At 44.3% G+C, this 12,008-nt stretch overlaps 1 protein-coding gene across 1 annotated transcript; it reads left to right on the top strand.

Annotated features, from left to right (window-relative positions):
* The first annotated feature begins 1,476 nt into the window (after positions 1-1,476).
* MINDY1 (MINDY lysine 48 deubiquitinase 1) lies at positions 1,477-11,847 on the top strand. Its single transcript, XM_079107465.1, has 10 exons — positions 1,477-2,070; positions 4,311-5,126; positions 5,426-5,483; positions 6,243-6,307; positions 6,624-6,782; positions 8,141-8,243; positions 9,414-9,556; positions 10,407-10,598; positions 10,907-11,059; positions 11,309-11,847. Exons 2-10 carry the CDS (start codon positions 4,674-4,676, stop codon positions 11,387-11,389), a joined length of 1,407 nt encoding a protein of 468 aa, XP_078963591.1. The 5' UTR covers positions 1,477-2,070; positions 4,311-4,673; the 3' UTR covers positions 11,390-11,847.
* Positions 11,848-12,008: the final 161 nt, after the last annotated feature.

Here is a 12,008-nt window from a genome sequence, read left to right as displayed (position 1 = left end):
TTCTGAACCCAGAGACTCTTGGGACAACTCGCCGGAAGCAGAGGGGCGTGGCGCAAGGCGTCCTGGGAAACGTAGTTCAGAAACTCCGAAATGCGACCCCCAGACAATTGAGGGAAGGAGAATTTTCTGAGATTTGACACACAAATGTGTATGCATCATAGTAACTCATCTTTTGGCATCCGAACTTACTCTTTCAGATATGGCTAAGTATAGCATCTTTCCATATATTACATTAAGCATCTGGTTGACGTTTTAAATTACAACATAACAAGTGACTCTCCATCTTCCTTTCTCAAATTCTCCCTTTTACCAAATTGACCCATTGCCACTAATTTTGTGGTTGTCCATACTAGAAAAACATTAGAATAATCTTTGTCACCTCTTCTTAATACCTACAGTCTTGTCAACTCCTTTCTTTACAACTCTACAGCCTCACAAGAATTTTATTCCTTCCGTGGACTGTTGTAACCTTGGTTCTTTGCTCCCAGACTCCGTAATTGTTCCAACTGCTGTTTCAGCTTTCAGACTTGCCTAACGTCTCATCCTGTGGCGGCTGTGTAACTAGAGTTTGGAGGGCCTAACTGAATGCACAGTCAGGTTCCAACTTCCCTTAATGACTGCCACTTTCCAGATCCAAGGTATTACAGAGTACTGCCAAGAAAAGGTTACCCTCATGATCAAATATTCCTTTTTTTTTTTTTTTTTTTTTGTACCAAATATTGAACCCAGGGGTGCTTTACCACTAATCTACATTTCCAGCCCTTTTAAAAAATGTTTTTAATCTTGAGACTTGAGACAGGGTCTCACTATGTTGGTTAGGGCCTATGTTGCCTAGGCTGACCTCAAACTTGCTTTCTTCCTACTTAAGTCTCCCTAGTTGCTGGGTTTATAGGTATGGTCTGCTGCACTTGGCTCTCTTCCCTCATTTATTAATCTATTCCTTTATTTCCTACCACCAGTTTCACACCATCTTTTCCTCCTCCCTGAGTTGGAAGCTGAGAGGAGGTGACTTATGAGAAGCTGAGGACTGTAGGAAACAAGAACCAAAGCACAGAGCCCTTGCATCTCCTCTTATTCTACTGGGTCTCTTCCTGTTGTGCTCTCCACCCAGGGCCTGTTCCTTCTTCTGTTCCTTCTTCTGTGCACTACTAGGTGCACAGCCCAACTAGTGTTGCTTGTATACTTAAAAAAAAGAAAAGAAAGAAAGAAAAAAAAAGAAAGAAAGAAAAAGAAAAGTAAAAAATGATACAGGGAAGACTTGGACAGGAGCCCTGGCTCCCAGAGAAACAGGAGAAGGATTTTTTTTTTTTTTCTTTTCTACATTAAATGAGTTAATATGTAAATATCATGCTCTTTGGCTCTGCTTTTGTGGGTCCAGAGCAAAGGATTGCCACATGCAGGGACAAAGCCCAGATCCAACAAGCTGCTGCTGTCCAGTTCTGCTCCTCCCTGCTCAGCTAGGGCACTTGCTCTTCCCTATTCTCACCAGAGAGGCACAAGCGCTCCGTCCCTTCCAGCGGCAGGCGGAGGGAAGAGAAAGGGTCTGTTGTTTTTCTCTCCTTGTTTCTCTCTCCCTCTCTGCTGATCACCAAGCTGCTGACTGGGTCTGAAAGCCCTGATGGAAATCCACCGGTGCTGGGCAGACCCCTCCTCCAGGAACCTTGTCCTTGACTAATTTTTCTTTCTCCCAATGGGAACAAGAGAGAGAGAAAGGGGGAAAAAAGAAAAACCACAAACTTCCTTTGAAAACCAGTTTGTAGTTAGGGCCTGGCGTGCGCACGCCCAAGACTCAGCCACTCAAGAATCCTGAAGCCACTCTGAGCCACCACCAGGAGCACCTGGGCTGCACCCCTTCTTGTCCTCGCCCTATTGCCGTGCCCCAGTCCGGGGCGTGAGTCCGGAAATAGCCACAACCCAGCCAGGACGGCCAGCCACGCTTGTAAACCTGTGTCAACCTGTATAAGCTCTGGAGTTGACAGCTGGGAGGCAGCAGGCACTGGTGGTACTCCTCACTGTCCCCACCTCCACCATCAGACTGCCAGATCCTGGAACTGCACCAGCTTCTTTAAGGTAAAAACTTTGTCTTAACCATCTTCTTCACCTCTTCTTTGTCAACCTACAGCTCTCCTTTCCTCTCCAGTTGGGGGAGTTGACACCTGTCTGTCCTCCCATCTGTGGTCTCTACAAGTCTGGATTTCTTAGAGGGGCGAAGGCAGGAGAAACATGTAAATAGATGCTACTTGGTCCTTTTATCTCCTCCTTCTAACCAAACCCTCCCTGTCTCCTTGGGAGCAAGTAGACAACACACTGTGATAGTGTTTGATTATGAGGGGAAAATAGAAACCATTGGTTGCATGAAGATTTGGGTCAGACTGAGAAGGAGATTGGCGTGGGACAAGAAGGGACTTGAGGGGAGAGAAAAGTTCCTGGTGTGTGTGTGTGTGTGGGGGGGTCGTCTTGAAGCTAACTACCTATTTTATATGTTTCTTGCACCCCGATACTGACTAGGGAGTGGCCAGGGTTGCTTTTACTCCCTCACCCACCACCATAGGTTAATTCCAGCAGCAGAAAAAGTGTAGGATTGGAACTGAGAAAAGGGGGTAGGGGGATGAAGTCCTGATTTGCTTGAGTACCCTCCCCCTCAGCCTTTCCTACTCGGAAGTACTCCAAGCTCTTCCTACCAGGAGTGTACCTTATAGGGTGGAAACCCTCCATTATATTTCCTGCCCTGCCTCTTAGGACTTAGCCTACTTAGCTCTGCCCAATTTCTCTGGAGTCCCCATTCCCTCTGGTGTTGAGCTTCTGGTTTCCTTTGGTTCATCCTCCGATCAGCTAGCTTCCCAGCCCCCACTTAATTATTGATTATTTCTAGCACTGGGCAGAAAATGAGCCCTGTTTTCTTCAAGCTTTTTTAACTTTCCCTGGCTCTGACATTTGTTTCAAGGTTCACCTTAAGTGCCATGTGGGAGGGGAGGAAGAAAGGAGAGAGAGAGAAAAAAAATGTGTAGAGCCTACAGGCAATATTTGCTATTCTGATTCTAAATTAACAACATGTAAATGAGATGCAACTGACATAATTATATTTGAATCAGGAGGATGATTGAATGACTAGGCTTATTTTTATTTCAGTTAATTTAACATTCTTCATCCTTATCTCCCAGGCCTTACTCCTAGCCCCAAATTCCTGCACCTTTATAAGAAGAAAAGTATAACCATAGAAGAGGAGGGAATTGGAGAAAAGGGAAGATTTCTAACATGTTTAAATGTCTCCCTGTTTTTTATCCTGATTAAAAAGTAGGAAGGGGAGTAAGGAAACTGAAGGGAGATGGTTTCTAGAGGGAGGGTTTGTGGCTTTTTACCCTTTTCTAGCCAGTGTTGATTAAATGTCTATCTACGCCTGATTTGATGCTTAGTGTTGATAGAGAGCAAGTTAAACTGGCCCAATATTCACATCTAGAATGACCAAGATGGAACCAGACATAAAGAATATATACACCAGTAGGTGACAGTATAGGGAGTTTTTTTTTTTTTTTTTTTTTTTTTTTTTTAAAGTAAGTCAATAATCAGCATTTTCCTTTTCCATATAAATAGTGGACACAAGAGTATCACTGGGCTAGGCAGATTGGGGAAAAGAACTACTGAGAAGTTGTTAACTCCAACTGTCCAGAGAATCTTACTGGAAGAATTTGCGGGGGGTAGTCCTTTTTTGTGCCTCCAATTTGAAGTTACTTATCAAAGCCACTCTCTAATTCAAATCCCTATAACCTATTTTTCCCTTCTGCAGCCTACAGGAAGCCCCTTCCAAGACCTTTTTGCTGTGGTTTGTGATTGTGTAAGGTTCAGTAGACTCCTTTAAGGAGAAAGACTTCCCTTCTTCACCAGTGCATCACCTTTAGAAGCATGACACTGCATCTCCACCTCAATCACTTTTCACCTTTGGGGTGAGACAGGGAGATAGTATGTGTAAGGATACAAGCAACCTGTGGTTTGGTATAAGAGAGGAATTTCCCATATCCTGGTATGGTGCAGACTACTGATATGATGCCTTTTACAAGGTTAGCTGAATATCATCATATTATAACCATTAGGATCATTTGGTTTGTTTGGAAGAGCTTTGGTTTTCCTTTTTTTTTTCTTCCAGTCCTGGGTATTGAACCAGGGCCTTGCACATGGTAGGCAATGAGCTATATCCTTAGCCTGCAGAAACAGATACCTTTGCATTCGGATAGTTTAACATTTCTTTTTCCGTCTATTTTCCTCCTTATCCTCTGCACTCTTCCTTTCTCTTTATTTATCATTATCTGTTTCAGGAAAGCTGGCTCCACTCAGTGTCTTCAGTCCCACCAGAACCATCACTCTCAAGCCTAGAAGCCCAAGCCATCGTTGGTTCCATCTGGTCCCAAGTTAAAAGTGGAAAGATCTCAGTCTGAGTCCTGTTTATACAAGCTGAGAAAGGCACGTACTACTTGTCACCAGGAGTGCCTGTGCAGACACACTAGCCAGTCTTCCATACCACATTCATTTTCCAAGACTTTTCTCAGTGCCTTTACTTTCTAGTTCAATGATCTTCTTCTTATTGGACAGGTCTATCTTTTGCATACCAAGACTGACATAGGCAATCGCTTGAGGTTAGGAAACATCTTCAGCATCCCTCAGTTGCCTCCCTTCCCATCATGGAACACCCTCAACCTGAACATCTAGCCCCTGATAAGGCCAGGAATGCAGAAACAGACACCTGTGAAAATCACGAGGTCCTATTGGGACCAGATGAGCACCTTCAGAATAAAGATACCAGAGATGCTGATGAGGAGGCTGGAAAACAGGAGCCAGGAGACCAAGCTTTGCTACCAACACAGAGTGGGGAGAATCTCGAGTCCCCTCCTCCTGAAGCTAACTCAAGTCAACCTGGGCCATCCTGTAGCATGTCACCTGAGGTAGAGACAATAGGGGCATGCTCCAGGCCGCAGGAGCTTCCCCAATCCCCCAGGACCTGGCAGCCTGAGCCAGATTTCTACTGTGTAAAGTGGATCCCCTGGAAAGGAGAACGGACACCCATCATCACCCAGAGCACTAATGGTCCTTGCCCTCTCCTTGCCATCATGAATATCCTCTTCCTTCAGTGGAAGGTAAGAAAGTCTGATGAGAACTCAGAAAATATGGGGAACGCTCTTCCCTGACCCACCTCCTGATCATCCTGATTTTCTCAAAGCAATCTGAACTTTCCAAATTATTATTTGTTATGCTCCTGTCTCTCCTGTTTTCTAGCAAATAGGAATGCCTTGTAGTATTTCTCATTTATTCTGTTGCTCCAGTTTCATACCTTCCCCCCACACACACACTATACCACAGGTCACCCCTCCCCACTTCTGTAGGTTCTTCCTTTGTGCTCTGAAAGGGAGACACAGACATGATCTACTCTTTCTAGGTGAAGCTGTCTCCCCAGAAGGAAGTGATCACATCAGATGAGCTTATGGCCCACCTTGGTGAGTGATTGGACCTTAATGAGAAATTTCCTTAATGAGGGGTTCCAGAACTATCCCCTGCACTAGAAATTCAGATTATTGAAGGATCCCCATTTGGGGTTCTGATGCAGCAGGAAGGATAAGGGTCAATAGGGTTTCTCTACAAGACTGAAGAATGAAAATCAAAGGTCAAGATGTCAGGAGTCCTGAGCCAAGTGTGGTTGCACATTCCTGTAATTCTAGGCTGAGGGTGGAGGCCAAGGCAGGAGGATCACAAGTTTGAGGCAAGCCTCAGCAACTTAGTCAGGTCCTATTTATAAACAAACAAACAAACAAATAAATAAATACCTCTAGGAATGTTGTTCAGTGGTTAAACTCCCTGGGGTTCAATCCCTGATATAAAACAACAACAACAACAACAACAACGAAGAAGTCAGTTATCCTGGTTATAACACCAATTCTGCTCTTAGCCTTTTTTCTTTTTTATAGTTCTGGGGATCAAACCCAGGGTCTTGAGCATGCTAGGCAAGTGCTCTACCAGTGAACTATTCCCCCAGTTTCTGCCTTTAGGTTTTGTATGTGATCTTGGGTCACATACAAAATCTTGGGTCCCTTTACCAGCCTGTTTCTTTCTCTGAGAAATGAAAGGTTTTGATTAGACGCTAAGGACCTTCCCAGTTCTGAAAATTTGTGGTTCTGTGACATTATCCCCATTCTCCAGGAAAGCTGAGCCTTTGGGACAATTGGTGGGGCAGGCTGATAATGTATCCTGTCTTACAGGAAATTGCCTCCTGTCCATCAAGCCTCAGGAAATGTCAGAGGGACTTCAGCTTAATTTTCAGCAGGTAAGGCAAGAAGTCTGGAGTCTTAGGGGTTTTCTGGTTTGTAAAGGGACTCTGGAACAATTGAGAGGAGCTGTTTGCTGGTTAAGAGGGTTCCCTGAACTGTGCTTTCCTTCTGCAGGTATAGGAGAGGATGTTATATCTCTGTCCTGGAAAATATGTTCATTTATTACATATAAAGAAGGGTTAAATCAGGGGAGAAATAGAATGGCTTGAAGAGTGTTAGGAAAGAAAAGCAACAAGATTAATTTGTTTTATTTCTGGATGTAAGAGTGGGAAAGGAGGCTAGACTGTTCATCATTTTCTTTTCAATCTCCAGAATGTGGACGATGCAATGACAGTGTTGCCTAAACTGGCCACAGGTCTGGATGTCAATGTGCGATTCACAGGAGTCTCTGATTTTGAGTATACACCTGAATGCAGTGTCTTTGACCTACTAGGCATACCTCTGTACCATGGCTGGCTTGTTGATCCACAGGTGATGGTGGGAAGCCCTTTGAGTCTTTTGTCTAGCTAGAGCTGATCTGAGTGAGGCGGTATGTTGTGGGTTGGGTGCCAGGGAGGTAGGAGTTAGATTGGCTTGGGAGGGGAGTAGAATTTGGAGACTAGACCCTAATACAGAATTTCTTGCTACAAGCAAACTATATTCAAATATGCAAATAGGATCAGTTCTTTTTTAAAAATATGTGGGTTTTTAAAAGTGGACTTTTATTTTATTAATGTATTTATATGTGGTGCTGAGAATTGAACCCAGGGCCTCACGCTTGCCAGGCAAGTACTCTACCACTGAATCACAAAACAGCCTAGGATCAGTTCTTTAGACATCAAAAGTTCAGGAACTGCTGTGCTCGGTGCAGTGGCGCACACCTGTAATCCCAGCAGTTTGGGAGCCTGAGGCAGGAGGATCCCAAGTTCAAAGCCAACCTGGCTAAGTAGCCAGGCCCCAAGGACTGAGACTCTGTTTCAAAAGAAAACAATGTTGCAAGGATGTAGGGGGAAAGGTACATTCATACACTGCTTGTGGGACTGCAAATTGGTGCAATCACTCTGGAAAGCAGAATGGAGATGCCTCAGAAAAATTGTAATGGAATCACCATTTGACCCAGTTATGCCACTCCTTGGCTTATACCCAAAGGACTTAAAATCAGCATGGACACATCAATGTTTATAGCAGCTCAATTCATGATAACTAAGCTATGGAACCAAACTAGGTCCCTTCAACAGATGAATGGATAAAGAAAATGTAGTATATATACACAATGGAATATTACTCAGCCATAAGGAAGAATGAAATTATGGCATTTGCTGGTAAATGGATGGAACTAGAAACTGTCATGTTAAGTGAAATAAGCCAATCCCAAAAAACCAAATGTTTTCTCTGATATGCAGATGCTAACTCACAATAACAGTGGATAGGGGGATAGAAGTACTTTGGAGTAGACCAAGGGGAATGAAGGGAAGGGAGCGGGGATGGGAATAGGAAAGACAGTAGTATGAATCGGACATTACTTTCCTATGTTCATATATGAACATAAGACTAGTGCAACTCCATATCATGTACAACCACAAGAATAGGAAGTTATACTCCATGTATGTAGAATATGTCAAAATATATTCTATTGTCATGTATAACTAAAAAGAATAAATAAAAAAAAATTTAAAAACTTTGTTTAATGACTGGGGATGTGTCTCAGTGGTTAAGAGACCATGGGTTCAATCCCTGGTATCCAAACAAAAAACTTTGATAATAGGGTTGTAGTCCTTTTGGGCTTGGTTCATTTCCTTCCTGAAATAAACTCAACATTCTTTCTCCCTCCCCACCCTTCTCCCATGCAGAGTCCTGAGGCTGTGAGTGCAGTTGGGAAACTGAGTTACAACCAGCTGGTAGAGAAGATCATCACCTGCAAACACTCCAGCAACCCCAACCTCGTGACAGAAGGTGACATCCCTCCTCCCTCATGGATCTTATGTGAAAGGGAAGAATAGCTGCTTAGGTTTATTGTTTGTTGTCTCGGGTCATACCCCCACTAGAATGTAAACTCTGTTTAATTCACTGATACATCTTCCCTCTCTGCTGCCTCCTAGGCATAGTGCGGTGCCTGGCATGAGGTAGCTGCTCAATATGATTTTTTCTTTTAAAGGCACTGGGGTCTGAACCCAGGGCACTCTATCACTGAGATACACCCCCAGCCTTATTTATTTGTTTGTTTGTTTAGTTATTTGTACCACTGGGGACTGAACCCAGGAGTGCTCTACTACAGAGCTATATCCCCAGTCCTTTTTATTTTTTATTTCAAGACAGGGTCTCAATAAACAATAAATTGCTGAGGGCCTTGCTAAGCTGCTGAGGCCGGCTTCAAATTTATAATCCTCCTGCCTCAGCCTCCTGAGTCACTGGGATTACTACAGGCATGTGCCACTGCACCTATCCTTTTTTTTTTTTTTTTTTTTTTAATCAGCTGATTTTTTTTTTAATTTTGGTAATCTGAATTTTTAGCTTCTGTGTAAACATTATATCTGACAGTGCTGATCCATACTCATCATAGCCATAATCAGTGGGTGACAAATTGTGGCTGCCTCTTTGGATAAGGTGAACCATTTTACTGTAGTCTCCTTATCACTCCCTGTTTTGATATTTGGCAGCTTTGCCTCTTTATTTCCTAGACCCTATAAACATTTGAGTCAACATACCTTGGATTTTGTTTGTTTGTTTGTTTGTTTGAATCAGGGATTGAACCCAGGGTTGCTTAACCACTGAGCCACATCTTCTGCCTTTTTTATATTTTATTTTGAAACAGGGTCTTGCTAAATTACTAAGGCTATCCTCAAACTTGTGATCCTACTGCCTTATCCTCCTGAGTAGCTGGGATTACAGGCATGTATACCACTACCCCTGACAAGGAAGGAATTTTAGAAGGTCGGATTTAGGAGGGCTTTTGACAGGTGCTCTTTGGATGGTCTATCCTATCATGGACTTTATTGCAAGTGCTCTACCACAGAGCTACACTCCTGGTCTCTCTCTCTCTCTCTCTCTCCCTCTCTCTTTTTTCCTTCTAATCTTGGACTTAGGATGTAAACCAGTTTCCTCCCATTTTGTGTTTTGTGGTAGGCTTGATCGCAGAGCAGTTCCTGGAGACCACTGCAGCACAGCTGACCTACCATGGCCTATGTGAGCTTACAGCAGCTGCCAAGGAGGGTGAACTTAGTGTCTTTTTCCGCAACAACCACTTTAGCACTATGACTAAGCACAAGGTGATAAGGGTTTGGAAAAGTTGGGGGTAGGGCTTTGGGGTGCTATGGTTTCCCCATGTCTTTTTCTCCTGGGTCTGTTTCAGTCAGGATAAGGTAGGTTAAGCTGCAGTAACAAATAAACACTGAAATCCTCATGGCTTAACACAACAAATGTTTATTTCTCACTCGTACTGTATGTATGTCTACCAAAGATTGACTACATTCTGTACCCCACCCTCTTCACTCTGGACTCAGGCTGACCAAAGAGCCTTTAACTAAAACATAGGCAGGGAAATAGAGAGGAACACTGTGCACTCACTCTTAGTGTTTCTGTCCAGAAATGGTAATTTCTGCTTATATCTCACAGGCTAGAGAAAACCATAAAAGGATAAGCCCATTATCAGTGGGACGGGAAGTTATAATCCTCTCCCAGAAAGGGGCAGTGGAAATTTTGACCACTGCCACAGTCTTTGAGATTTAGAAATTGCTGCTCTAAGAGTTCAGTAGAAGAGAGGTCTCTTGTTCCCAAAGAGTTTATTCCCATTGCCATAGGAGAGCCTAGAGGACCATGGGAAACAGGGTGGAAAGCAGGGACTTGGATCACACCCCAGCCCTGAGGATTCTACAGTTGACCAAAATAACTACCATACTCACACCAACTTCACATGTACATATACTCAGACATCCCTTCCCTTTCCCTACAGTGTGTATGTATATGTATGTGTATGTGTGTATATTCCAGAGACTCACACTTATGTGTTCCAGCCAGCATATCAATTAATTCAAATGGTCTCTGCATCTAAGGTAATCTTGGGCAGTAAATGACCTCTGTATCACTTATCCCACCAATTGGTTGTCCTTTTCTTTGCAGAGTCATTTGTACCTACTGGTCACTGACCAGGGTTTTCTACAGGAGGAGCAAGTGGTATGGGAAAGCTTGCACAATGTGGATGGAGACAGCTGCTTTTGTGACTCTGACTTCCACCTAAGTCATTCCCTCAGCAAGGGACCTGAAGCAGAAGGCGGGGGTAGCTCCCCCGAGAAGCAGCTGCAGGTAGACCAGGTATGTGGGGCCTTTAGCAAAGGTACCAAGAGCTCCTCTGCCACATAGAATCTTTTGCTATAAGTGAGCTACATGTGTTTTATTAATAGAGGCCATACATCTAACATCCATGCCCTTTTGCTCTGTTACCTTCGGACCATCTCCTTGTTTGGTGTGTATTTTCTGGCACCAGGGGTATAACTGGCTGTGTGTTTTCCCCTGGAGGGAGAAGGAGCTGGAGAATTTGATGGAAAACCTGGTTTGGAAACCTAGCCTGAGTCTTCTTTCCTGCCAGCCTTCACCCACCTTGGGACTCTTGTTCTCTCTAGGATTACCTGATTGCCTTGTCCTTGCAACAGCAGCAGCAGCCACAGGGAATGCTGGGCCTTAGTGACCTGGAGCTGGCCCAGCAACTTCAGCAAGAGGAGTATCAACAGCAGCAAGCAGTCCAGCCTGCGCAGATGCGGGCCCTGTCATCCCAGGTAGGCCCCTGTCTCTTCCCTTAGCAGGCCAGAGCACCCTGCTTTTGCTGGTCCAGATCACTTGTTGTTTCTGCACTGGTCTCTTCAAGGTGTCCCTTGGGGCCCTTCTCCTGCTGGACCTTCTTCCTGGTACCCCTTCCTATTTTTTCTCCTTACAATCCCTCCTAATCCTGACCCTCTTCCACCTAGAATCTCAGTCCTTGTACTGTTCCAAAGCTATTGGATGACTAAATGTTAAATCCCACACAGGGGAGAGGAGCCACATCAGGTCGCCCAGCTGGGGAGCGGCGGCAGAGGCCGAAGCAGGAGTCAGACTGTATTCTGCTATAGCTCTGCCCCACTGCCATTCTGACCTGCCCGCTTCTCTCAGAGACTGTGGTTAGTTTGCTTGCTCCCCTATCTTAACCCATGAGATACATGGGGTAATTTATTTATGGACTGCTGGGGGTCAGAGCAGGCAGTAGTAAATTCCAAGGTCAAACTCAGTAATGTCTTTGCCCTCATGTGCTGCTGCTGCCTTCTCTTCCTCCCATCCATGGCAACACTAGGATGGGCGGGGTGAAGATTTCTGGTTCCTAACACCCAGAATAATCACATGAATATACAGACTCAGGCAACAGGGTGAGGTCCCTATCTGGAATGCATCTCTCTCTCTATTCCTGACAGCCTGGGGGCTCCCAGCTACCCAGCATGCTTGTCTCCCTTTGCTTCAGGATTTGATTTGGGTTTCTATATCTGTTATTTGTAATGCCTTCCTAGGGGTTTGGAAATAAATTTCTTTCCTGAGATCTGTTGTTTGGCTTTCCCTGAGGCAATGGGGTTAAGTATTTGACCCAATTGAGGAATGCAAAACGGGGTGGGGAGAGGTTGCCTGTCATTTCTAATAAAGTCAGCAGGGGGAATCAAAGCCTGCCTTTTTTCTCTTACTGTTTACATTTTTGATAGCTGT

This window comes from Sciurus vulgaris (assembly GCF_902686455.1).
Source record: "Sciurus vulgaris genome assembly, chromosome: 1".
Lineage (NCBI taxonomy): Eukaryota > Metazoa > Chordata > Mammalia > Rodentia > Sciuridae > Sciurus > Sciurus vulgaris.
Note: the sequence above shows the minus strand (reverse complement) of the source record. Positions and strands in the feature narration are given on the sequence as shown.

Bases quoted from the DNA above. Each gene is read 5' to 3' on its own strand.
- MINDY1 (XM_079107465.1), top strand. From the start codon at position 4,674: ATGGAACACCCTCAACCTGAACATCTAGCCCCTGATAAGGCCAGGAAT. The intron at 6,308-6,623 runs GTAAGGCAAGAA...TTCAATCTCCAG, and splicing joins TTCAGCTTAATTTTCAGCAG to AATGTGGACGATGCAATGAC. The intron at 11,060-11,308 runs GTAGGCCCCTGT...AATCCCACACAG, and splicing joins TGCGGGCCCTGTCATCCCAG to GGGAGAGGAGCCACATCAGG.